Genomic DNA, 27,246 nt, shown 5'->3' with positions numbered 1-27,246 from the left:
GCACTAACTCAGAAAAGCACTTGGATGTTGCAGACAAACTATGGGGGAAGGCTAATGAAAACTATGGGGCAAGCTCATGAAAAAAGAATTTAAGCAAGTGTAGCAGAAAAATAAGGGCCAGGCTTCTGCGGGGAAAAACACTAACGAGTGTGAATGAAAAAAGAGAAATTTCACTATAATACACAGGGCTTTTTTTCAGCAGGAACGCGGTGGAACGGAGTTCCGGAACCTCTTGAAAATGGGTCACATGGCCAGTGGCCCCGCCTCCTGATCTCCAGACAGAGGGGAGTTTAGATTGCCCTCTGAGCCGCCGAGCAGCGCAAAGGGCAATCTAAACTCCGGAGATCAGGGAGTGGGGCCGCCAGCCATGTGACCATTTTCTCAGAGGGCAACCCACTGAGTTCCACCCCCTCTTTTCCCAGAAAAAAAGCCCTGATAATACATATAACAGAGTGTCCATTTTTTACAAGGGCTGTGCACCATAAGGAACGGCAATACATAAATATTAACAAATAACCAATAAAAACGTATATATACAGTTTACTTTGAGCCCCACCCTCCCACCCCCCGCCTCCAGTGGAGGAACCATTAATGGCTGGGTAACCTCTATTCCTAACAAAAAATACGGACAGCATTTTTATGCTTTGGTGTGCTTTGAATAAAGCAGCATTACAGCAGTAAGGCAGCAGACTGAAAGTGCGGCGAGAAGTTAAACATGCTGAAAACAAACACAAAGAAACGAACCCCCCGACTTCACAAAGCCTTCTCCCCATCTCCAAATAAGTCTTCTACACGCACTTCTTTCTCAGAGGAACTAGAGAGACAGCTAGATTTTCCATACAACTACTGCAATGAGAAATATGGCCAAAAGAATTCCCCAGGTCAGTAGCTGCCAAAGAGCATTTACCACATCAACACTGTTGTCATAAAGTGTACCCTACAGGATCCAAATCAATCTATCCTGGGAGCAATTCTAGATGAAATACTATGCCCTCAAACTAATACGGAGAAAAAGGAAAACTCACACATCCACATATGCACAGAACAGAAAAGGGACTTTGATTTGGCATAGGATTTCTGTTAGATGATTAACAAAGCGTTAGTTAATAATTACACAAACATGTGCATGCATCAATCACTTCCCCCAGCCATAAAGAGGTTTCTGGGGCTACCCTGCTGAGCTTTCCCAGCCCTATAAAGCTAATATCCATGTGACAGGGAAGAGCAGTTCTATCTTCACCAAGATGGAACAAAATGATACATAGCAGGCCGATCCCAAGCTTTCTCTCCCAGCTTTAATGGGCAAGGAAAGAAATTTGGGATCTTGCTCAGAATCACAGGACACCCATCTCTTGGTTCAGGAGGGCCCACTGGATAGTTCCAGAATCCCAAGTATCATCATCTTTACTCCAAGATAAAGTACAGCTGGGGCAGCCACGGAGGGCAGGGGGCTGGAAAGGAGAGAGAGAGAGAAAGGCCGGGGTGCTTCCACTCATTTGCTTGTTCCAGCAATTTGTATTTGTCATATACCTAAATGCAGTTTTAGCTAGATTTGAGTGTATAGATTCTGTGCTGTTCCCCCTCCCAATACCCTGTTAAAATGTTCTCTTGATGCACTTATGAATGCATCCCTTGTATTTCAGTTTTATTTCTTTGAGCACACATTTATAGAGAGCATGTTAATTCTATGAAAAGTGCATTTCAATAGCTCTGTGAAATATTAATCTAATTTGTTTTGCTGCCCTGGTAAATATGTTGGCAACTGGTTTGGAGAACTGCAACTTAATGACAGCTTCCATGGGCGGCGGGGGAGGGGAGGTTATTGCATCTTTAGTTTCAGAATATTCATTACAGCCATTTCAGGAATATCTGTTCCTCTTTAATGGTCTTTAATAACAAGGAATTCATCATTTCTCCTATTACATCGGACAATTTAAGTATAACTAAATTTTCTTATCAGGCACCACCCAATAGTACAATTTCCATTTCTACCCATGAATTAAAGTAAATGATGAGATCTAACCAGAATTATAAAAACTGTTTAAGGCCACTTTCTGATTGGACTCATTAGTAAAATAAAAACCAACTGCAATTGATACAAAAATGTATTTAGTGTCTTACCTCAACTGTAGGTGGCTCCTTTCTCCTTTTTCTAATCCAAGCTGCAAAAGATAATCAAGTATTTTAGATAGAGAGCACACTTCCTTTCAACCTCATGTTTCTGAAGACCAGTTAGATTAAGGAATGGAATGCCAGAAGGAAAACAGAGAAGGGAAAGACCAGCAGGCTGGAATTAGATGGCTCATCTGCCCAAAGCACTCTTTGGGGCAAACACAAGAGAATTAGGCATGGCACAGAAGACCAGTTTCCAAAGCCCCAGTCACAGATTCCTGTAGTTTCTACTTTGAGCCTTTACCGGACACTACAAAACGTTTTCAAATGATTTCTATAGCTCCAGGCCAAAGGAAAACAAAAACAAAAATTTTGCTTCTGAGGTAGTGAAAACCAGTGTTTTCAAGACTGACCAATTATCTGTCAACAAAAGTTTCCACACTGGTCAGTGATCACCTACTAACAACTTAAATGATTAATCCACCAAGTCATCTCTTGTAATCGCTCAGCCTGTCTCCCTGGAAATTCAGAGTGGATCCATCCTGCTACTGATGGCACTTTCATCTGGGGAAGAGAACCAGCTGTTGCTCCTCTCGTACCAGGGCAAAGTGCCAGTGGTTTGTCATGGAAGGCGGGGACTGCATGTCTCCATGGAGCTTGTACCTCCAGTATAAAAAGTACAATCACATAGAGGCTCCTGGACTGGCAGCAAAACAGAGGTCTTAAAATTCTGTTGCCACACCAATGTATTTTCTTCCTCCATTTTCTTCCAAAACTTCACAGCTATAGCAAAAGAGGCCCAAGCTCTAGTTGTGGAAATGCACTAGCCAGGACAGATCATAAGATCACTCAGTTATCTGCCTTATATGTTGTTGCTGATAATCTAAAGAACAGTTACGGTGAGGGGTCAGGATGTGTCTGCCAAAGAAAACCTCCCTTCTCTGGTTAAGGATAACTGGGCTCTAGTGAGAAAATCTGGACCCTCTCTTCACCTTTCAGGATTCTTTTGGATAGTCCGCTGGCACATGCTGGGCAGTAAGGCAATGCCCATAGAGAAGTTTCCCAAGCTCAAAAGACAGAAAGACCTTTTTGTCTACCCAGGATTTGGCATGCAATTGGCCTACTTTACTCTTATCACCTGATTATAGTTTTTACTGATGATGTAGCAACAGTGATAACCAGGGGTCATTTCGTAGAAAAAGAGCTGCAGGAACTCATTAGCATAACTCATCAGCATATGCCACACCCCTTGCCATCACCAGAAGTGTGTCATTAGCATAACTGATTTGCATATGCCCCCTGACATCACCTATCCTGGCTGTTTTGGACCCATTCAGGGCCGAAATTGGGCCCAAAATGGCTGAAAAGGGCCCGAAATGGCCGGGATTCGGCTGCTGCCAGACAGGGGAGTGTTCCTCCACCTAGCAGTGGCCCGATCAGGGCTGTTTTGGAACCATTTCAGGACAAAATTGCCCGATCCAGGCTGAAATGGGCCCAAAATGGATCAGGCCCAAAACAGCCCAGATCAGGTCAGTGCCAGGCAGCGGAAGGGTCCCCCACCTGGCACTGACCCAATCCAGACAGATTTGGCCCCAATCCCAGCGGATTTACATGGACCCATAGATTTAGAATTCCAGGAGGGACTGCTTGGCAAGGGAGCCAAGTGAGAATTCGGGCAATATGCTGATGACACCCAGCTCTATGTCTCTTTCTTCACTACCATTTGGTGTAGTGGTTAAGAGTGGCAGAACTCTAATACGGAGAGCCGGGTTTGATTCTCCACTCCTCCGCTTGAAGCCAGCTGGGTGACCTTGGGCTAGTCACAGTTCTCTGGAGCTCTCTCAGTCCTACCCATCTCACAGGGTGTTTGTTGTGGGGATAATAATGACATTCTTTGTAAACCGCTCTGAGTGGGCCTTAAGTTGTCCTGAAGGGCGGTATATAAATCAAATGTTGTTACGTTGTTGTATTTGCAGCCTGTTTGGGCCCGGATCGGTGCTGGCCATTTTGGCCCCCATCCAGGCCGTTTTAGCCCCCATCCAGGCCTAGGGCCCAGAATTGCTGAAAATCTGGTGGGCGGGGCCACCAGACAGGTGACCTCTTTGGAGAACTGCCGGAACTGCGTCCCGGTGCGTTCCTCCTCGAAATGAGCACTGGTGATAACTATGATCAGTGCGAGCCCAACCAAGCAATACTGGTGACTCTCCTAGCCAAATGTCATGAGAAAGAGTACACAGGGTCTCATCTAAACAAGTATTCTTGTCATCCACCACACTCCCCACTTTCCCCTTCATCTGCTGATGGCCCTACTGATTCCTCAAATCATTTACTTTCTTCTTAAACAGAACAAGACACAAAATTATAGGTGTGGTGTAACATGGGTAGTAGCGATCACCATAAAATGAGATTGCAGAAGTGAAACAGTGATTACGCAGAATGGCTTTTAGAACAAAACTTAAAAGACAAAGGGGAGGATTTATTTGTTGTTGGTCTCTCACACACTCACTTCCTCTCTCTCACACAGTGTAGCTTTGAGCTACCATAAAAGATAGTAAATGCAATATTGCTCTGACTTTCCTAGTCCTCATGGGGTTAGCTCTTTATGACAGGAATTTGTAGTATTATTTATTTTCCATTAGCAGATCTCTCTGCAGAGTTGAAAAGAAGATGTTTACAAGAATAAGAGGCTTAATTCCAGCGCCCTCACAAACGTCTCTGCCTCCATTTTGTTCCAAAATCACAAGCCACATGAATCCATAAAACCTTTCACTCCCCCTCAATGTCTTAGCATCCAATCCACCTTATGATTCCATGAGTACTTTCTTCAAGCATCCGCTGTGATCCGAACAATGAGATCAACATGACTAATTTTAAAAAATTAAGTGAATACAGTCAAAATCTTACCAGCATTAATAAAAAAAATTCTTTGTCCTCTAGCCTTGAAAATACATTTAGTGCAGCTTACATACTGCAAAATCTTTACACTACTCCATCCCATAATGCAAACACACTTTTATGCAACCTCAGCCAAAATAGTTTCTATTTGGCACAGTACAAAGGCAAAGAAAATGTATGTATACATGGATGGAATCCAATTTTACAAGGTTCTTCTCAAAGCTTTTGAAAAATCCACGACTGCCTGCGATTCAAATTGTCTAATTACATAGCCATCATTAATTATATAAATACAGTATGGTACTATCTGCAGTCTGTGCTCTTGATAACGCTACATTTGTCTGAGTGGAATTTAGCAAGATAAACTGGACATTTCATACCTTGAGTCCCTGGCATTCTTTCATCAGCACTTATTTGCATTCTCATTAGTATGCATGAGATTTTCATTGAACTTTAAGACTCCTACTGGCACATAACGCATTGTAATGAGCGTAAAAGTGAGCATGCAAATTAAAACTCCCATTAATCACTAAATGTTACCCATTAAAAAAAAAGGACTAGAACAGGCAGGCAGTAAAATGCAGCATGAAGCGCACAACCTCCTAAATCTCCACAGACATTGAAAATGATGAATACCTTTTCATGGGGACCAATGACATGCGCGGAGGAGGTAAATGACATATTCTATCATGAGATGCAGTTGACAGCCATTTAGAATTAAAATGGTAGAAAGGTTATCAGTCGTCTGCATCCATAAGATAATGCCCCTGGCAAAGCAAATTGCTTTCTTTCCTGAAAGTGAACCCTAGAAGAGTGCGTGAAGATGTTGCTTATACATGGTATTGATGCTTAACAGTGAACTTTTTCATGTATCCCTTTAAACATCTCTCAGCACATCCCACTCTGCAGTGTTGAGCCTGGACATGGGAGACATTCCAATCACCAGTATGCCCTGAAGGTCATAAAAAGTGATCTTGGGGGAAGTTAAATCACAGAATCAGAATCATAGAGTTGGAAGGGGCCATACAGACCTTCTAGTCCAACCCCCTGCCCAATGCAGGATGAGCCAAAACAAAAGTCCAGTAGTACTTTAAAACAAAAGTCCAGCAGTACCTTAAAGACTAACATTTATTTCAACATGAGTTTTCATGAGTCACAGCTCACTACTTCAGATATTTGAAGAGAAAATTATTTTGGGAATTCTTACAGGAAAAATTACAGAAATTGGGGAGGCGAATAGCTGAGGCCGAGAGAAGTCATACATGAGGAGAAGTCACACATTCTTAGCTTGATCCACCATTACAGGGTTGTTGGGAGTATTAGAAACAGTAAAAGCTATACTAATACATGAGTGTCAAAAAAAAGCAGGGGAAAAGCCTCTAAATAAGTCACTCCAAGGTTCTCATTTCATCAGGCAACCTATTCTTAAAAGCAAGTTAAATATATACTTCAATCAGCTAGCGTAAATCCCTTACTCCTGATCGTCCCATGCAGAAAAGTTTTATCCTGCCTCAAAAAAAAATGTTCTGGGCTTGTTGAATTCTACAATGGGAGCAGTAACAATCAACAATCTGTCTCAATTTATCCTTGGTTCAGAGATGTCACTGTTGGCAGTATTTAACAACATTTTATTCACAGCTTCAACAGCCCAAACCAGCATGCTGAATTTTATCAAAAAGGCTATGCAAAAAAAAAAAAAAACCTTGGGAACACACTAGGCATTGCTGGTAGTCACCCTGACAGAGTAGTGTACTAATGCTTTCTGCACCGGCTGTAGTATACACCATCTACAAGGGCATCTTCTACTCCCGCCCCCAATAGGAACATCTGAAGCAGTTACACTCTTCTAAATCCACTGACTTCAATGGACATAGAAGGGGTGTAGCTCTACTTAGGACGGGCACTCTTGATAAGAACATAAGCAAAGCCATGTTGGATCAGGCCAGTGGCCCATCCAGTCCAACATTCTGTCACACACAGTGGCTAGAAATCCAGTGCCATCTAAAGGACTGTCAGTGAGGCCAGGACACCAGAAGCCCTCCCACTGCCTTCCTTCCAGCACCAAGACAACAGAGCACCACCTCCCCACAAAGAGAATACCATCTATCTCCTGTGGCTAATAGCCACTGATGGACCTCTGCTACATATATTTGTCCAGTCCCCTCTTGAAGCTGGCAATGCTTGTAGCTGCCACCACCTCCTGTGGCAACGAATTCCATGTGTTTATCACCCTTTGTGTAAAGTAGTATTTTCTTCTATCTGTTCTAACCCGACTGCTCAATAATTTCATAGAGTGCCCACGAGTTCTTGTATTGTGAGAAAGGGAGAAAAACACATCTTTCTCTACCTTCTCTAACCCGTGCATTATCTTGTAAACCTCTATCATGTCTCCCCTCAGTCGTCTTTTCTCCAGGCTAAAGAGCCCCAAGCGCCTCAATCTTTCCTCATAGGGAAAGTGTTCCAACCCTTTAATCATTTTAGTTGCCCTTCTCTGTACTTTTTCCAGTGCTATGATATCTTTTTTAAGGTGTGGCGACCAGAACTGTACACAGTACTCCAAATGAGGCCTCACCATCGATTTATACAGAGGCATTATGATACCGGCTGATTTGTTTTCAATCCCTTTCCTAATAACCCCTAGCATAGCATTAGCTTTTTTTATGGCAGTCGCACACTGTGCTGACGTTTTTAGTGAGTTATCTATTATGACTCCAAGATCTCTCTCTTGGTCAGTCTCCGCCAGTTCAGACCCCATCAACTTGTATTTATATTTTGGATTTTGGTTCCAATGTGCATTACTTTGCACTTGGCTACATTGAACCTCATTTGCCACATGGATGCCCACTCTTCTAGCCTCGACAGATCCCTTTGGAGTGCCTCACAATCCTCTCTGGCTTTCACCACCCTGAACAATTTCGTGTCATCTGCAAATTTAGCCACTTCACTGCTTAATCCCAATTCCAAATCATTAATAAACAAGTTAAAAAGCATTGGACCCAATACCGACCCCTGTGGCACCCCACTGCTCACCACCCTCCACTGTGAGAAGTGCCCGTTTATACTCACTCTCTGTTTCCTATTAATTAGCCAGTTTTCGATCCACAAGAGGACTTGGCCCTTTATCCCATAGCTACTGAGCTTACTTAGGAGCCTTTGATGAGGAACTTTGTCAAAAGCTTTCTGGAAGTCAAGATAAACAATATCTATCGGGTCTCCCTTGTCCACTTGTTTGTTCACTCCCTCAAAGAACTCTAACAGATTGGTGAGACAAGATCTTCCCTTACAGAACCCATGCTGAGTTTTCATCAGCTTTTGGTCATCAATGTGCCCACTAATTTTATTTTTGATAATAGTTTCCACCAACTTACCCGGTATTGACGTCAGGCTGACTGGCCTGTAATTTCCCGGATCTCCCCTGGAACCTTTTTTAAAGATGGGGACAACATTAGCTACCTTCCAGTCCTCAGGAACAGATGCAGAGTTTAATGACAGATTACATATTTTTGTGAGGAGATCTACAAGTTCACACTTGAGTTCTTTCAGAACTCTTGGATGTATGCCATCTGGGCCCGGTGATTTATCAGTTTTTAAATTATCTAGCAGTCGCATAACCTCCTCTCTCGTCACCTCAATGTGACTCAGGTCTTTCAAAACCCCTCCCAAAGTCAGTGCTTCCGGAGTGGGCATGCACTTCTTATCTTCCACAGTGATCTCCAATCACTGTGATCTCCAATCTTGCTCATGTTGAGCAGAACGAGAAAAAGATGAAATCCCACTGGATCAACACAGGGAGGCCTTGAGATGAGAAGCAATCCTGGATCTTCAAAACCAGGGACGGCTGCAAGCAATTTTCACATAATATAGGTGAAAAGCTTTGAACATCAAGAAACCTTACACAGATGCTAAATCAGCCCATTTGTCTTTTATCACTGAAATGGCCTTCAGTTTTTTAAAAAAGGCCTTCATTTTCTCCAGCATCACTTTTGCCAAACAAAACATTTCAGCAGTTAAAATGTTAACTGAAAAAAATTCTGTTAATGTTGTTCATAGCACTGAAGCACCTACATTTCCCCCTGCTCTATCTGTTATAAACAAGAATGCACTGCACACCTTCTCTACCCAAATAATGGATGGGGAAACAAAGCAGACTGAACATTTTCTTTCCCTTCCCTGAAAGGAACTGTGCTTAAAGAGAGAAAGCTGCTGTTGCCTATTCATAACGCTCTTTATTTCCCTGCTCTTCACAAATCCTTCCAATTCAATGCCACTATAATCACAAAGGAAAAAAATGTTATGGTAATTATAAGCATGAGCAAGTGCTGTGTTAAAAATGCAAATGTAGCTAATAAAAGTGTGCTGCTGCATATGGTTTGTTTTCTGGGCTGGAGAGCCAAATAAACTGCCTAGATTTGCAAATGCATCTTTCCCCTTTGGGAAACCGTCTGAAAAAAGTTTTATGAACCCATAAACTGCTTTATTTTCTAATCAGATGACCGGTCCTATATTGCCATGGGTAACAATTGTCTCCTCTAACTCTGAGCAGCTCTCCACAGTCTCAATCAGAAAAAGGTCTTTTCTAACATCTGCTATCTGAGATTCATTAACTGGAGATCTCATAGACTGAATCTGAGACCTTCATCTAATCTATCAGCAAGGCACAGTCCCTCCCTTATGTTTTAGCACTGGTGCCTTCTCTCCCATGGTCACTGTGTATCAAGGTCACTTTCTCAATCCCTAAGGTTTCCATAGGTGATTAGTAAAATCGTGCACTTAAAAAAAAATCTACCTTGTAAAATCAAATGATATATTTTTGCCTTAAAAGCCACTATTTCAAGAATTCAAAAGGAGCTAAATTGAGTTTGAGAGCTATTAATCTAGATCACAAATAGTGGGTGAAGATGCACTAGTTTCCTGCAAGAGTCTTTTGGGTGGCTGCTGGATGCAAGGAATAGTAACGCAAACAGAGCTTTTAAGAAAGTAACAGCTGAGCAAGTCAGAAAAATGGGTTTTAAGCAACGACAAAATTCTACCATCTTAAGACATTTAATGGCAGGTTAGACTTCTATGTTCTATTGCATCCATCCAATATTACATTTGGTACAATTATAAATCAATGTATTTCATGTTTCTCTAGCAGAACCAAGATTGTACTACCTTCCCATTCGGTTGGAATATCCCCCACTTCATACTCGTGTTCCTTTATATTTACTGCTTCCACAAATCTTCTCTCCTGAATGATATGTCCTATTGCAAAGGAAAGAAAGATAAGTAAGAATGATTCCACAGCTTACTAATACACAGGTTAATGTTCTTCAATGCTACTATGTGAAAATCTTCGTTTACATTAAACAACTGCATTTCCCCAACCCCACGGAGAGGGCGAAAATATATAAAATGGTGGCACAACCCTTTATTTAAATCTGGGTTGCATTAAGAAAAGCATTTACCCTTCACAGGATCTGTACCCTCTCATGTACCATATAAGGGCATCTCTGGTAGTGTAGAAGTGGGGGACACAGTTTTCCTCACAGAAAATATTCACATCTGACTTCATCATATCAATATTTATTTTTATTTATTATCTTCCATGTATCTTATGACCCAGGATTCAAAAACATTATAAGATTATGAGTATCAAAATTTTAAAAATGTATTTTCCACTGCTAATTGCTCAAGATTTGGCCAAATCTCAGTTAACACTTGGATTATATCCCATGTACTTAAATTTCACTGTGATCTAACCAATGTTCTTAACAATGATAGATACACAATTCCACACATTCTGCAGAGTTCATGCTGGGGATCTCTGTCAACACTACCCCCCCCCCATGAAAAACCTCTCCTGATGATCCAGGGAGTTGCTGTGAACACTCAGCAAGACATGTGGATGGGTGCTACATGCAATATGAACGAAGCCCATTTCTTAACTGGATTCAAATTCACTCTAGGGAAGTTAAGAATAAGACAGAAACTTCTCTTCTGCCACCTCTCACTCCCAACTAAATGATCTGCAGGTTTAGGTTTTATGGCACAGCTTAGGGGAATGACAGATACACACTTCTGAAGGACCTTTCAAACAAAGTGAGGAATATCTGAGGCAGGTGTAGAAATGAAAGCAGAGGCTGGAACCTAGCAGAATAATCAGAGATGGTTTGTACAGTGAGGACAAGAGGAGGAGAAAGGGGGCAAAAAGAATACCAGAGCCAGATATTACCACCTGAACCTCTTCTCCACAAGGATGTCATCTGGAATGGCTCATAAGCATTCAAGTATTCAGTCATCCAAACGGGCTTTGGATTTACATAGACCCAGAGATTTGGAATTCCAGGAGGGACTGACTGCTTGGCAAGGGAGCCAAGTGAGAATTTGGGCAATATGCTGATGACACCCAGCCCTACATCTCTTTCTTCACTACCGTTTGGTGTAGTGATTTAAGAGTGGCAGAACTCTAATATGGAGAACCAGGTTTGATTCCCCACTCCTCTGCCTGAAGCTAGCTGGGTGACCTTGGGTCAGTCACATGGCTTCTAAGAGCTCTCTCAGCCCTACCCACCTCACAGGGTGTTTGTTGCGGGGATAATAACAACATACTTTGTAAACCATTCTGAGTGGGTGTTAAGTGGTCCAGAAGGGCGGTATATAAATCAAATGTTATTATTTATCCCAATTACCTGGTGATTCTGTAATGATCTTGAACCAGCGCCTTACTGCTGTAGTTAATTGGCTAAGGCTGCACAAGTTGAAACTGAATCCTGATCAGGCGGAGGTCATATTGGTCAGGAAGGCTAAGCTGTTGAAGGACACTGTGCTCCCCACTTTCAGTGGGGTCCAGCTGTCATGCTCTGATTCAGTTAAGAGACGAGGGGTTACACTGGACCCAGCATTCCTGTACTGGAATTATATCTGTAATGGGAAAGAACAGTCCAGAAGACTGCCTTCATATGGGTACTGCATTGCCTTTTACCTTTGTAACCCCACATTCTGCACCGCTCAAGCTATGCCAGCTTGGGCAGTTAGCTGTTTACATTGTCATTTGATTAAGCATTCCTAGTACTACTGTACCCGAAGCCGTTCAGTTGACTTGATCACTGTATATCTTATACTGTATGGTCAAACTGTTCAGTTTCCTTCATTTTGTTCAATTTTGCACCTCTAGTACAACTGCATTATCCATTCAGTGTCCTATATCATATTTCCCCCCGCCCTCTACTTTGTAATCCACCTTGAACTTCAGTGAGAAAGGCATGTTAAACTAAATAAACAAAATTATCTTGCTCAAATGAAACACTGTGGTCAAAAGCGGTTCTTATTAACCATTCCTTGATAGCTCGAATTTTGACTTTTCTAATATTTTTATATAGTTTGGACCCAGAGTCCATCACGTTTCACAATCTTTGCAATTTCTATGGTATTTCACACCATTTTAACAATCCTTATCTCATTTAATCCAACATGGATATTTCAATAACGAAAGCTGGAGGTACTATGACTTATCTAGGAACATGTAGCAGGCTTCATAGCTTGATCTGAACTCAGATAACCACACCTGAATTCACAACAACATATTAGCATGCTAAAAATATTTCAATTACTATTGTCATTGCTGTTGAAAATTCAAGGCTGTGCCAGTTGCCTGTTATGTCCTGCAATTTTCATTATAACCTTGCTCCTCAAAAATACAAAATGTGTATCTGATTGACAGGTGAAATTTTGTTAGTACAGAAATTAGACATGAATATGACAGGTGCATTTCAACATGTCTTAATTGTTCATGCAAGGCAGACTAAATAGCTTGTTTAAATAAAATTGTTGAGATGCACAAATTAGTATACAGAAAGTAATTTTAAAAAATTAATATATTGTACTTTATGGTAACATTTTGAGCACATACAACTGCAGAGAAGGAGCAGTTGGATGAACTCATTTGCACAAATACACTACAGGATGAGAGCAGACAGACTGTAGCCAATCTCTTCCTCCAACCTCAATCAACATTTACCACCGCTAATACTAACTACTAGCCAATCACTATCCAGATTTCCTTGATAATCAGGAGCTGTTAGCCAGATGGTTAGAAAATTCTGGCTTAGAGGGAAACATATTTAAAATGTCTCTGGGGAGAGGCAGAAAATTCACACAGCAGGCAAGAAAGAGACAACAGCATTCACACAACCCACTTCCACGTGTTTACCAACCCTATAAACCACCAGGGGACTTTCAAGTGAAAGGTGGTATACTTTATTTGAAACGAACTAGTTATTTTTCAATGGATTTCAATGGAAGCAAATTCCAGCAACACCCTTCATTTTCGAACTCAAAGGCCATCTAAACTGACCTCTGCCATGAAAAGGAAGGGCGTCCCAAGGCCACACGCAGAATCACTTGGGATTCAGGCCACAGGTCGATGTGACCAGAAAACATTTAGGCAAGCAATGATGAGTAAGATACCAAATGCGGTTAGAGCTCAGGGAACAAGTGTACACGAAGCAGGTTTCTTTAACAAAAAGAACAAAAAACTCCACAGTGTTGGGTGGAAGAATAAAGGCAGAGCCAGGATATGTTGAATGGTAAAAGAAATGGGCCAGAAGGAAGGTGGTTACAGACCAAAACAAACAGCTTTGCAAAGTGTAACCAAGAAGGAAGGAAGAGCAGGAAAAGCGGCTAGCAGGTGGATCCACAGAAACAAAAAACAAAGCAGAAGGCAGTGAGCAGTGCCAAGCAGCAGCAAACTTAACACTTATTAGACAGATAATGGGCCCGATCCAGAATTAACTAAAGTAACTTAACAGAAGCAAATCAGTATAAGCAGTTAAGAACTGTGGTACAGTATTACCAGGATGGAGTCACACTTCTAGGTAGTTTCTTCGTTTAGCAACTGACTGAGAAACATTATTTTGGCTCAGCACATGAAAGATGTTTAAGATCTTAAAGCTCTTACTCTTATGCACAGCAGTGGTGCCATTGTTACCTATTTCTAGCAATACTCAAAAAAAGGGGGAGGCACAAGAGGGAATGCTGTGGGATACTGGAAAGCACTCTAGAGAGATCCTGCTCAAAGCCCTCCAGGGAATAGCTCCTCTTTCAGACTCATTTCAGCTCTCTCCCATTATAAAAAATGTCCTGTGCTCTCAACACACTATTGCATGCCATACAAATTTCTTCCAACAACAGCACTACTGAACATATTATCCCCTAATTTACAGGGAGTGGTTCTTAAGAAGAATTATATAGTACTGCTTCCTGCCATTCCATTTCTCTAAGACTGTCACTTTGCTTCTACAAAGCAGCATTTGCTGTAGTGTACAAGTATTTAAAACTGACAAAGGACTTCCCCTAGACATATTATGCAGTTTCTTCAGAACGGGGATGCATTTAGAACATCTTCAGAGCTGCTATACCGGAAGACCTGGACTAGAATGTGGAACTCTGTAAGAAACACTAGCATTTCAAGATTTGTGCATATCATGATGAATAGAGGCGTGCAGATTTCGCTTGGCCGAACGATAATGCCCTTTTCTTAAAGAGGCATGTGTGCGACAGAAGGGGTCTTGTCATAATTTTGCTCAGAAAGACCTTAGAATGCCCTTGAAACTCACTGCAAGCGTGGGGACAATCTCTCCCATGCTCCAAAACTCAGAGCTGGGAATCAAAAAGAGGAGCTTATCTTCATTATCACACTAGCTATCCAGAGGGAACCAAAATGGCCACTGGGGTGAGCAAGTCTGTGAATTCCATGTTATGTACACAGTAAAAGTACGAAACATGTCAACACTATCCCAGGAAGAGTAAAGAGAATGGAAAGCAATGACAGAGAAAACACATGTGTAGCATTTTGTTCTGAATAGCATTTATGGCCCTGACGCAGAGAATAACCAATGCTACACACGAGACTGTCCTCTGTCACACAAATAATCGGCAGTTAATCGTCCTGCTGGGGGGAGAAAAGATGTTCCTCCATTTTCCAAACAGGTGACTGATACAGCCAATAATCTGTTGAGGACTGTACACACAGCAGAGCTGCATACTTTGCCATCTTGACACAAACAAAAAAAATGGTTATGGTAAGCTTATTATACACGTGCGTGCTGTTCACATTAACATTTTCTCATGCAGTCATGTAACCACATACGTAACCACATGGGGGGGGGGACCCCTTTGCATTTCACGTGTGTGAGCCAGCTCTGTGCTTGGAATTCCAAGCCAACTGCAGTTTTTACTGCTTGAATTTAAATACTTCAAGCATCAAAGTCGCCATCCCCAATCAATTTCAGTTCTTTGAAATGCAGAATCTTTGTCAACAGTGATTTTTGTTTGCTCAGCAGCAGGAGGAAATAATCCTCTAATATTTCATACTAAGAAACACAATCAAGGCAAAATACTAAGCAGTTTTGAGGAATTTAGCATGCAGAAAGCAAGTACTCCTGCCAGAAAACAAGTATAAATCAAAGCATATTTACAAAACAAAGAACAAAAAGGCAGTAACACAGTTAACAGGAATAAAGTTTTTTTTTAAAAGCTACAATTGCAAAGAGAGTCAACTAAGCAATATAATTCCACAAAGCAGTGTAATGGGCTTATTTGAATAATTAATGATATTCCAATTATAAATAAGGTTTTTAAAAATTTGCTAATAAGCACTCCCTCCTCATCAAGACACCTTGTGCTAATAGAACAGGACTATAAAACTACAAATGCTGTCCGTGTTGGGCTCCCCTTGAAGACAACCCAGAAAGTACAGCTGATTTAGAAATGCAGCAATGTGTGGGACCGGCTTCTTGAAGAGGTGAAGAGAGACAGCTTGTTGGAAATATTCAGAAGACGGTGCAAGAATCGTTCTGAGGAGGGAGGTATTTGGGGGGCTTTAACAGGTTTTAATATGTGATGTTTTGATTATTACCAGTAAACCACCCTGAGCTAAGAGAAGTGGGGTACAAATATTTAAATAAATTTAATACATCTGAAGACTATTGCCTCCAACTCTTCCAACTTCTAACCCCTCTTCAGCGCAAGTAAAAAAAATAGCTTGTGGTATAATGGTTAGAGGGGGGCAGGTTTGAATGCCCACTCTACCATGGAAACTTGCTACATGATCTTGAATAACATACTGTCAAGCCTAACCTACTTCACAGGCTGTTGTTATTGGGAGGATAAAATGGAGGAGCTTAAAATGTTGTAAGCTTGCTTTGAGTCCCCCAATGGGGAGAAAGCAGGGTATAAAAAATTTAAATATTGTACTGTGTTTCACATTTACTGTGGTACAGATTGTAAACTTTCCATTTACACTATTTTTGTTTCCTACTTCCATTTCATTCTCTACTCACAGGAAATTTTGGGGAGGGACTTCATGAACAGTACTGTTGCTCCCATCTACATGTTTTTCAGACTTAAAATCACTGATCTGCTGCCAAGGATAGGTACATGAACATGTTTAATAACCTCATTTTGAATCAGGCCTTATACCCAACTTTTTGGAGCAGAAGCCATGCTCAAAAAAGTTGACTGTTTCCTCAGAAGCTCCCTCTAAAAAAAGGGTCACGTAAGCCATCCTTTAGCCATCTGTTCTAATTATAGTTTTATTTGTATCTTTTCTTCTTGGGAAAAGTTGTGAAATTCCAGGTGAACACAGAAAAACGGACCGCGTGGTTAGTACAGCTCTCAAGCCACAGCTCCAACTGTATAGCACGGCCATTGGAAAGTCTTCACACAGTTACTGCACATACATCCTGCACAGATGTGCTTATGTTTGCTTGTGAGTATCAGTCAATGCATACTCACTTTGCCACTGAAACCAGGAACCAATACCAGGATAAATGTGGGGTTTGTATCACACATTCAGCAATACATGCATTAAATGTAGCATTAGAATTACGCAACACATGTACTTTAACTATCAAGTGCATAGTATACAGAGATTGTAGGTGAGTTCAATGTAATTTGTGAATAGGGCTGGTGTTCAACTGCAGAAAAACAGGATACAGATATCCGTCACCTTACTTCCCCCGTTGTCAACACCATGTCATTGGAGGGCCAGGCAGATGCCTGCAGAAGTACCCAAGTGATTCCATCAAGGGAATTCTAAGTAATGGCAGGTCATCCACTTCTCGAAGCATACCTGCTGGATTCTTTTTTGTCTCAGTAAAGCATATGACAGAGACCACACCCAGTTCCCTATTACCTTTTCACCCAACACAGCTGTGGTGTGTATAAAAACTACTACTAGAAATGTGATGAGGGGAGAGAATATATTTGTAGGGGCTCTTTTTTCCCTTACTCTTCCAAATTTCCAATTTTTCTCTTGGAAGAATTGAAAAAAAGTCTGGGGTGGGTGGGAAAAAATAAACACAAGTTCTTGCCACCCGCCCACCCCCCGGACTTTTTTTCAATTCTTCTAAGGGAAAAATTGGAAATTTGGGAGAGTAAGGAATAAAAGAACCCCTACAAAGAATTCTGTCTTTGGAATGAGTGAAACAGTTTTTAAGACAAGATTTACTTGCTCAAGGTGAAGATTTTTTACATAGAACAATCTACAGAACTGGATAATGGTAAAATATGCTCGAATGCGTATGATTATGTTTAAGTGCCTTGTTATGTTTAACTCAATATTTTTATATATGTGGTTAATCCTATTATGACAGTATTAGATTATCTCTGTCCAAATATTACTCTTTTTGTTTACTTTTAAAAAGTTGTATTTTTTATTTTCAACTTTTTCTTCTCATTTCCTGGAAGGCAAAAACAAATATATATTTGATAAGTTAGCACAATGTATAGCAGTTTGCAGCTCTCTTCTTCTCTATTACCAGATTTATTTGTAATTTTACATACAGAAGACCATCATCTATATTTTTAAGTTTCATAAATATGCTAAAGAATACCATTTTATAGGATAGGTTATCAATAATACACTTTACATAGTTAAAGCAGTAAAATAATTTGAGATTTGGTAAGAAAAGAATATTGTATATATTTCAATCTTCCCCAAAAATTTCCACACAAACCTCCAACTCCTATTTTCCCCCATTGTTGCAAAATTTCCTCCTCTGTAACTATAACATCAGCCAGTTTAACCACACAGGTCTTTCCAGTCAAGTAGCACTTTTCTTTCTGGTCGGATTCCACACGACAAGTCCTGCCTATGAACTTGTGGTATTCATATGCAGTAGAGGAACGTGTGGTGGAACTGCAGAAGAGTGGGTTCTGCAGAGTTTAGTAAACATGTGAAAGGGCACCAGTCTTTCACCAGGACACGGGAAAGTGGAGGATCATCAAACTGGAGCATTAAGATGGAGAGGTGACTAAGGTGCTTTTCATTAACTCTGCATGATGGGCCATCAATCTTACATTCCACGACTAGAACACCTGCACTTTATGCAAGGTTTTTTATGAGAACTGCTCAGAAGCCACAGCTACTGGGGAGAATGTTTGCCTGCTTCCTGTCAAGAGCCCACTGTTCTACTAGCTCTCCCGGGTCTAGGCAGGTTTTCTATGCTACACCAAGTACAAGATATCATTTTAATTTGTACAGTGAGTAAGATCTTTAGCAAAGAAAATGTGAAAAACTGCTGGTGCAGTGCAGTGGTTAGAGCAGTGGACTAAGATCAGGGAAATCCATGTTCAAACACCCCATCTGCCACAGAAGCCTGCTGGGTGATGTTGGCCAGTCACACAGTCTCACCCTAGCCTACTTCATAGGGTTGTTGTGGAAATAAAATGAAGAGGAGAACTCTGTAAACTAGTTTGGGTCCCCCAATGGGAAAAATGGGGTATAAATGGAGTAAATAAACAAAAGATTTTTTTAAACCTTATGATGCACAAATATAAATGCAAATCCCCTAACAATGAAATGAAACTGCTATAGCCCTAAAATGTTTAACTTTCTAGCAGTCTTGAGATATGCATGTTTTGGGGGAACTTGAGTATTAAGGGAGTTTTATTCTCTCAAGGATAATAATGACAATATTATGGCCATAAACCCCGACATCTAATAAAGCATTTAACTTTTTCATTTTCCCTCTATGGAAACATAGCATTAAAACACCACATTTAATATTTTAACACAAGAATAAATCTGTTCAATTAGTGAATTAAATCTAACAGTTTCATTAGTATCTGAATGTCAAAGGAGTCCCTTTTTTAGCTTATGGCCATTAGGTGTTCTGAGAAGCAAAACAATTCTAGAGGGGAAGGAGGATGCCAAGAGAGGGGATGTCCCCACAACCTAATGAAGATGACCTACTTTCGTGTGTACATAAGATTCATCTTCCAACACAGGAGGTTATTGCAAAAATAAGATTACTTGTATGATAAATCCTCTATCATTACCTGCAAGTGTCTTATTTTTCAAGGGTAGAATGTTCCCGGTTTGTGGTTGCATTTCACATATTCTGCAGATGACTAAACATATATTTAGATATCAACTTTAGACATTTTTAGTTCAAATCAATTAAGACTAGGAGGAAAAAATCATTCCCTTCTGGCTGCCTATATTTTTCGTTTAATCCTGGTCAGTGTAAGACCTTATTACAAGTAATTTGTCATTATAAGTCTGAAGAAAAATGCTGGCCTCACAATTTTTGTCATTTCCTCCCCTCACTTCCCTTCAGGCAGCAACTGTTGATGGGCTTTATGGAAATATAAATTCAATCAGCAGCTGCAAATTTCATGAGACGTCCATCTTCATGCTGAATTTGTAACCGAGTGTCAAAACAATCTGTGGATTCCTCCCTGATGAAACACACATTGAATTGTAAATTTCTGCAATTTTCTCATGTTTGAATTTTAGGTGCACAAAAATAGGACCAGCACACATATCACATCTATCAGCCTGGGACAGGTAATTTCATAGTATTCAAAGAGTTAAATTTAAAACAAAACCTATGAAAATGGCCTGGTCTTTTTAAAAAGCAAACATTAAACTATATTAGTATCTATTCTACTCAGAATTCTAAGAAAATAGTAAAGCTCTTCTGTTCATTTTAAAAGCTTTTCAAATAATCTATGTACAAGATCTATTGCTGCTGTTGCTCATTTTATAGCATCTTGCAATGATTAAAATTGAGAAATTAACTGGTAAAAAAAATTAAAATACAATGGTGTCGAAATAGTGTAATATTTGGGTAGAAAAGGTTCAGTTCTGAGGAATAATGGCTGCTGCCTCATCCTCTTTAATATAAATCTTATTTTTAATTAAGTGTTGGTGGAAGAGAGAATATGAAAATATAAAATTAATTTAAATAGCTAAAGAAGATGCTGCTAGCTCATAGTTCTAACTGTTCATTGTTCTCCTGGGTGCTTCTAAAAGACGACGATTTCCTATTCAAGTTGCTCTTTCTTACAACAGTTTAAAGAAAATGAGTAGTAGACAAGGTATGTTATGTCAAATGAAATATACTGTTTTAGAACACAATCTTTCTCTCTTGAAGGATATTAAATCCTAAATATGTAAAGTGTTGTTTTCCCTTCTTGTTTATTACCACTTCCTCCAGTAGCTGTTTAAATAGCTTTTCAGCACTGCCACCATTGACTGGAAAATGCTCCCTGTAAAGTTCTTCACTTTCAGGCTGGGAGGCTGATATACGGATGCAATTGCCCAGAGTGTACACCATGTTGCATGTATCACTGCTTGCTTCTTCAGGAGTTCACAGGACGGCAGGACTCATACCCAGAAATGTATTTTATTAAGTATATTTTTACCCTGCCATTCCCTTAAAGAGTGCAAGTCAGTGGTCCAGTCCATGTTTCCATTTTATTCTCACAGCAACATATATTATAATGGTATGGTTCAGAGAGGCACTTTTATAAAAGGAACAAAACTGTAGACTATACCAATGTGTATGGTATATATTATCTCTTTCTATGTATTTATCTGGCTCTTGCTGCATTGTTTTCTATTTTCGCAATACTGTTTACATATCTAATACTATTGGCTTTGTTTCAATTTTTTGTAATCCTAGTTCTATTGCACTGCTTATGAGACACCTCGTTCTGTTGACTGCATTGACTTACACTGTGTAATCTGCCTTGCGTTTCAAGAAGAAAGGTGGACTATAAAGTAGAGTAAGTAAAATTTAAAAAATAAACTCTGTGAAGTAGGTTAGAATGACAGAGAACAAGGGAAAATGAGTGACCCAAGATCGCCCAGTGAGTTTACAATAAAACAGGCTTTGAATCTGAGTCTTCCCCAGAACTGGATTCAACACTCTTTAACTAACCTACACTACACCTAACCTAAAAAGGATCAACGTTTTCTTTACGTTAGAGCGTCCTATTCAGTCATCTGCATATATGCTTCATATCTCAAGACTCAGATGTCAGCTATTCAAGAGGTCTAACAACTACAACAGATGACTCAGTATTAACAATTTCTTTGGAATATCTCACAGTCACTGCAATAACTCCCATCAACAGCTTGAATCACAGCAAATTCTTCCTATTTGCTTAATTCCACTTTACTGCTTAGTGCTTATAAAAGTCGCGTAAGGAAGGCCTCAGGAGATACTATTCCACTTCCAGATCAGCTAATAGCTGTATTTGAAACCCACAGATTAGATTCTTCTCTGTTATTTGCTTTTAAAAGAAAAAAAGGACCGCCTTACCTCAGAGGGATTTGAGATGATACAACAGCTACTGCCTGAAAGATGCCAGCACGTACTCCAATATAGAGAGGCACTCTTTTGACCTAATACGAAATTTAAAATTTACATAAGCTTGAAATTGGCTTTTGAATAAATTCCAATGTTGCATGGCTGCACACAAGTTGAGTAAATCCTTATTCTAGCTCAATCTTCTCAAACTCCTGGCCTTGAAGTCATATGCATGGTGTGGGCTGTGTATTACGGTTGGCCATTCTGGGCCACAAAAATACCTGGCAAGCAGCAGTATGGGTGTGGAAAATTTGACATGCCTTTTCTCCTCAGCTGCAGCAAAGCAGTCAATTGATTGTTTCATTATTTGCCCAGGTTGATAATCAACATATCACAAGGCAAGAAAACAAGACCTCCGACTTCCCCCAAGACCAGAAAACATGTAATTTATTGAAGGTTATAAGTCACTCCTACAATGAAACTAACAATAAGGTATTTGCAGGCAGTATGATGAAAAAGGCTATCAACAGGTGTTCTGCTTAATATATTTATTTAATTTCTTATATATCACTTTTCTCTACACTTAAATCTACCCGTGCACCTTTAAATAAAAGTATAACTAATAAACTTACTTTTTCTTCTTCAGGGGTGTATCCATGGTCCAGGAGAAGGCATTATCCACTACAAGTATCCATGGACCAGGAGAAAGCAAATTAAGCCAAAATAAAGGGATATGAAATAGAAGACAACTATCCAGTGACTAACTTGACAGTTCATTTTCCCCCTAAAATCAGGGGGGGGGGGGTTTCCAGCGGGAACGCGGTGGAACGGAGTTCCGGCACCTCTTGAAAATACTCAGCAATAGCACATGAAAATAATGTTATTTCAAAGAATCCTGTGTGTTTCTCCCTCATTTACCTCTTGAGAGTTCCTCCACCTCTTTTCCTAGAAAAAAGTCCTGCCTAAAATATTGTATTGCTATTTCTATCACACAAGCAGCTTCCGCACTTGCCTGAAACTGACTCATGGCTCATTACTTAATATTGATATGCTTTTCTAACCTATATATTTTAATTCCTTTTTAGAAGCCACTCCAGGTCTTTACGAGATGCATTTTTTCAAGATTAAATATCTTCTTTTCAAAGATAGTATTTCTGGGACTCCAAAAAGGCAAAGACAATTGACCTAAGGGGTTCTTTCTATCCAGCATCAGGAATGGGAAGAACATTCCCCCATCTGCTGATTTATCAACGCATCCAAGTATATATGCGCTGTGCCCTAAACTTGAGCCATTGCAGTACTTAATTCTCTCTTACAGACTACTGAACAATTGTAGTTCCTCAATGCATCATATCATTTTGGCTAAGCACTGAAATAGGATATTACAACAAACAAGTAATACAGCCTAAGGGTAAACAAATTTGGAAACACTACTGAGTCAGCCAGTTTCAGCTATGCATGGGATGTGAAGAGAGAGAGACCTTTTATTTCCTGTTCCATAATACTAGAACTCAGGAAGCTGATGGGCAATAGGTGCAGGACAGACAAAAATAAATGCTTGTTTTCTCAGCAAGTAATTAAATTGTGGAATTCACTGCTAGCGAAGGTAGTGATGGACACAGAAACAGATGCCTTTAAAAGAGGGCTAGACAATTCATAGAGGATAGGTGCATCAAAGGTTGAATAAATAAAGGCTACCTCCATATGAAGCAGCAAAACTCTGATGGAACTCTCTATCTATAGATACGCTGTCCTGCCAAGATCTTTTATCCTTTTGGCAGGCCTGCAAAACTGAAATGTTCCACCAGGCTGGTCTTGTTACATCTTAGTGAGCCTCCCTATCAGTATCTTGTTGGGCGGGCAGGCGGCGGGGGCGGGGGCTGCATAATCATCCCCCCCCCCGAGCTGTAGTGTGAACTGTTTCCTCCCTTCCCACGGTTGTGGGGGTGGGCTGTGAGAGTCACCATTTGGGAACTGTGTTTTTATATAAATATGATATTGTTTTATTATGTTTTTTAAATGTATTGAAAATTCCTGTAACCCACTCTGATCCTGCTTGCGGGGAGGGTGGATGAGAAGCCTATAATAAATAAATAAATAAATAAATAAATAAATAAATAAATAAATAAATAAATAAATAAAATAAACAAAACCCAGTACCCAGAGGCATCAGGGAGAAGATGGCCTTCCAGGACAAGCGGTTGGCCACTGTGTGAAACAGAATGCAGAACTGGATGGAGCACAGGTCCTCCACAGCTCTTCCTATGGTCATATGCTTCTATGCAGAGCAATGGGCAAACCCAAGCACTGGGAAGCAAAAAAAAAAATCTAAACAAAACTATTGCTTTAACAGTCTACTTCAACACACTGATAGGCAGAAATCCACACCAGTGGTTAACAGTTCCATAAAATCAACACACCACTCTTAAAATCCCTCCATCACCTAGTTCCACAATAAACTATTTACTCTAGAGTCCTGCATCTCCATATCCTCCTGGACACACATATACCATACCTTCCTGTGTCTCCATCCCATCAACCAGCATTCACTTCTCTGCTCTGTCAATAACAGTTTCACTATGCTGTATAAAACCTTTAAGCTGTTGATTTGAGAAGCTCCTCCATACTGGATTGTTCTCTGCCAAAAAACTCAATGCAAGGATTGCTTTCTGTTGCCCAATTTCTTGTGAATACTGTATATAGTTGGGTGCTTTGGACTTCTTACTACAATCCACTCCTGTATGACAGCTGTTCTAAGCATGAATCTGGGGCACGTTGAGAAACACAAACAAAATGAATCAAAGCAAGGACACTGCCAAAGTGGGTTGCTTGCACATTGCAGAGATTGGCAAACAGTTAATATGTCACTACAGCCTGCAAAATCACTTAGTATATGCTATAGACTAGAAGGAAAATCAGAATATTAGAAATCCTCAGAATATATGCATGTTTGTACACATATATGAATCAGGCTTTGTGTAATTTATTGCTCCAAGGTGAGAGAATAAAGATATTTCTCCCAGGAAAGATACGTTACCTGTGCTAGACTGCCTGTACACATGGGACACCTGCTGTGTTTGGGAAGCACAGGACAACATTACTTTATCAAGTACTTAGAGGGAACTTTCTTTAGCGTCAAAGGCAAAAGCCTTACTCAACATCATTAGCTTAGTGGTCACTTTGGCCCTGACCTTTTGCTACACAGATATTTCCCAAGTAATCACAGCTTTCTTGCACTGGAATGCTTTTCTTCCTGTATGCTTTCTTAAGAGCCCTCAAACATCTTTGAATGATGTTATTAACATTCCTCACCCAAAATACTCCATTGAAGAATCTACTGAATTCTGTTCTACATTCCCTTTTCTGTTGTTTAGCAGCTGTTCCACCCATTTGCTAGATAGTAGTCTGTATTATTTTTAAAGACCCTTATTGTTTAAGAATATGTAAATTGAATCGATGTTAATAACCTCAACGAATACCTCTTTATGTAGCCTCACACTCTGAAGAGAATGGCACATTTCTTTTCATTGTACTGTCATTTTCAAGATTTCTTTATAGCTTTCAGTCATTTCTAACAATGGATTATGCATGCCTATTGAATGAGTTTAGGGCTCAACATTGCATAGTTCCATTTTTCTAACATTTCTTTAGCTTCATCTCCATTTCACTTTCTGTCATGAAAATTCCAGGGGCTAGTTTGCAAATTCATTTTATGACTGATTTCCCCCAGTGTTACACTTGCTATGAGTGATCGCACAGGCATGTTCTAAAGTCTGTTTCTGCTATATGAAAGGGTTTTCTCCATCAGAAACTCACTAGAACAACCTTCAGGAGTTGCAAACCATCCAATCAGTACTATCATTTCAACTGCTTTAGATTAAAAGTTTTGCCTTTTCTCACATGGAACAAGTTCTATACCTCAGAGTCTGGTTGTAGATAGAATTCTTACCTTTATGGCCGTCATTGGCTTGGTGCTGGGATACTTGAAGGATCAACTCCACCCTTTCAGTCCAGCCCATCAGTTATAATCTTGTTCTCAAGTCTTTCCTTTTGTGCCTCTACCTGCAGAGCTGAGATGAATTGCACCCAGAGACAGGGCTTTTCACAGTGGTGGCACCTCACCTTTGAAATGCCCCCACCAAGAATCACCTGAAGACTCACCTAACTCAAGTCTTTGCCATGCCAAAACATTTCTTTTTACCTAGAGAGTTCTAATTATTTTAGTTGGTTTAATGGTTTACTTCAAGCATGAAATTTGTTTTATATCATTTTATATTGTTTATGCCATCACTTGTTTTTAATTATACATTTTGTGCTGCTTTTTATGATTCTGTTTTATTGATTTTGCTTTGTGAACCACCTCATTTCCAGAAAGCCAGCATATAAGCATTTTCTAAATAAATAACTTTTGCTCCTACAAGCCGCACTGGCTTCTTGATCCTCTCCACTGTTGCTTCTTCACTGAAACATGCAATGGCAAGGACCTGCTATAAAGAAATATTGGCTGATTTTTTAAAAAATCAAGAACAATATGTTTGCTGGTTCTGGCTACAAATAGACAATGAAAACAATGTCTGACTGTCAGAAAACACATCCCATCCCTGGTTACGGGGCTCTAAGGCAGTACAAAGAAGCCTACAAGCGTAAATTTTCAACTAGTAAAGATTCCGCTGCCCTCGTCAAACAGAACACCAAAGTAAAGCAGACAGAATCAAGGTATTCGCAGAAGGGAGGTTTTCTGCCTTTGAGTAAACAGTCTTACTGGCAAGTTAATAAGTGTTCTCGGCTACTATACTATTTTAAGACAAAAGAAGAAGGAAAAACACAGCCCATCATCAGAATGTTGGTCAGATATGCATGCCACCAAGACATTGTAGAAAAAGAGGGAAAATGTTGTCATTTTAGACAGTTTAAGGATTCCCCCCCCCCCCCCGTTAATCAAAACTGTACCAACAAGGTGGTAGAGGGAGGGGTGAAAAGATAGATAAAGCTGTCAATTTAAGATATGATAATGCTCTTCAGAGCTAAAACATTCCTCTCTGTGACAGCTGAACAGATGGAATTTTTCAGAGATTTTTTTTAAAGCAGACCGGTACCTAAATGAAACTATCCCTAGTTCTAAAGAAGCAAATGCATCATTTTATAAACAAACGTTAGCTTCTTAACATAACAGAGCAGTGAGTAAAATGAACAATTACTACACAAATGTAAAAGTGTTACAAAGCTGCTGCTGAAGAATAGGCAGTCCAGGCACTAGCAGCAGGTGCATTTTATTAATTATTTATTTACTTCATTTATATCTTACCTTTCTCAGCAAAGGGGACCCAAAGCTGCTTACATTGTTCTCTTCTCCATTTTATCTTCACAACAACTGGTGAGGTAGGTTAAGCTGAGAGTCTGTGACTGCCTCAAGGTCACCCAGCAAGCTTCTACGGCAGAGCACGGATTCAAACATGAAACTCTCAGATCCTAGCCTAACTCTCTAACCACTACACACCAGCACTCCACAATTCTACCATTAACTACCTCTCCAGGTAACTCCTCAAGATGGTTCACAACAATTTTACACAAAAGCAGTTCATAAACAAACAATAAAACCTTGTCTCCTACAAAAATTCAGTTTAGAAGACACAATGCAGACCTTTAAAAGATGTGC

The 27,246-nt window shown here is 40.1% G+C and overlaps 1 protein-coding gene across 2 annotated transcripts in view; it reads right to left on the bottom strand.

The window, feature by feature from the left end:
- Positions 1-27,246, bottom strand: part of NDUFAF2 (NADH:ubiquinone oxidoreductase complex assembly factor 2) — a 67,619-nt gene that overhangs the window by 17,326 nt on the left and 23,047 nt on the right. The window contains exons 2-4 of one of the 2 annotated variants that reach the window (XM_054987379.1): positions 10,162-10,251; positions 8,376-8,429; positions 2,122-2,162 (exon numbers count right to left, since the gene is read on the bottom strand). In XM_054987379.1, the coding sequence (XP_054843354.1) occupies positions 2,122-2,162; positions 8,376-8,429; positions 10,162-10,251 (185 nt within the window). The remainder of the gene's footprint in view (positions 1-2,121; positions 2,163-8,375; positions 8,430-10,161; positions 10,252-27,246) is intronic. The other variant, XM_054987380.1, reaches the window with a different exon arrangement.

This window comes from Eublepharis macularius, chromosome 8 (assembly GCF_028583425.1).
Source record: "Eublepharis macularius isolate TG4126 chromosome 8, MPM_Emac_v1.0, whole genome shotgun sequence".
Lineage (NCBI taxonomy): Eukaryota > Metazoa > Chordata > Lepidosauria > Squamata > Eublepharidae > Eublepharis > Eublepharis macularius.
This window is presented reverse-complemented; position numbering and strand designations above follow the sequence as displayed.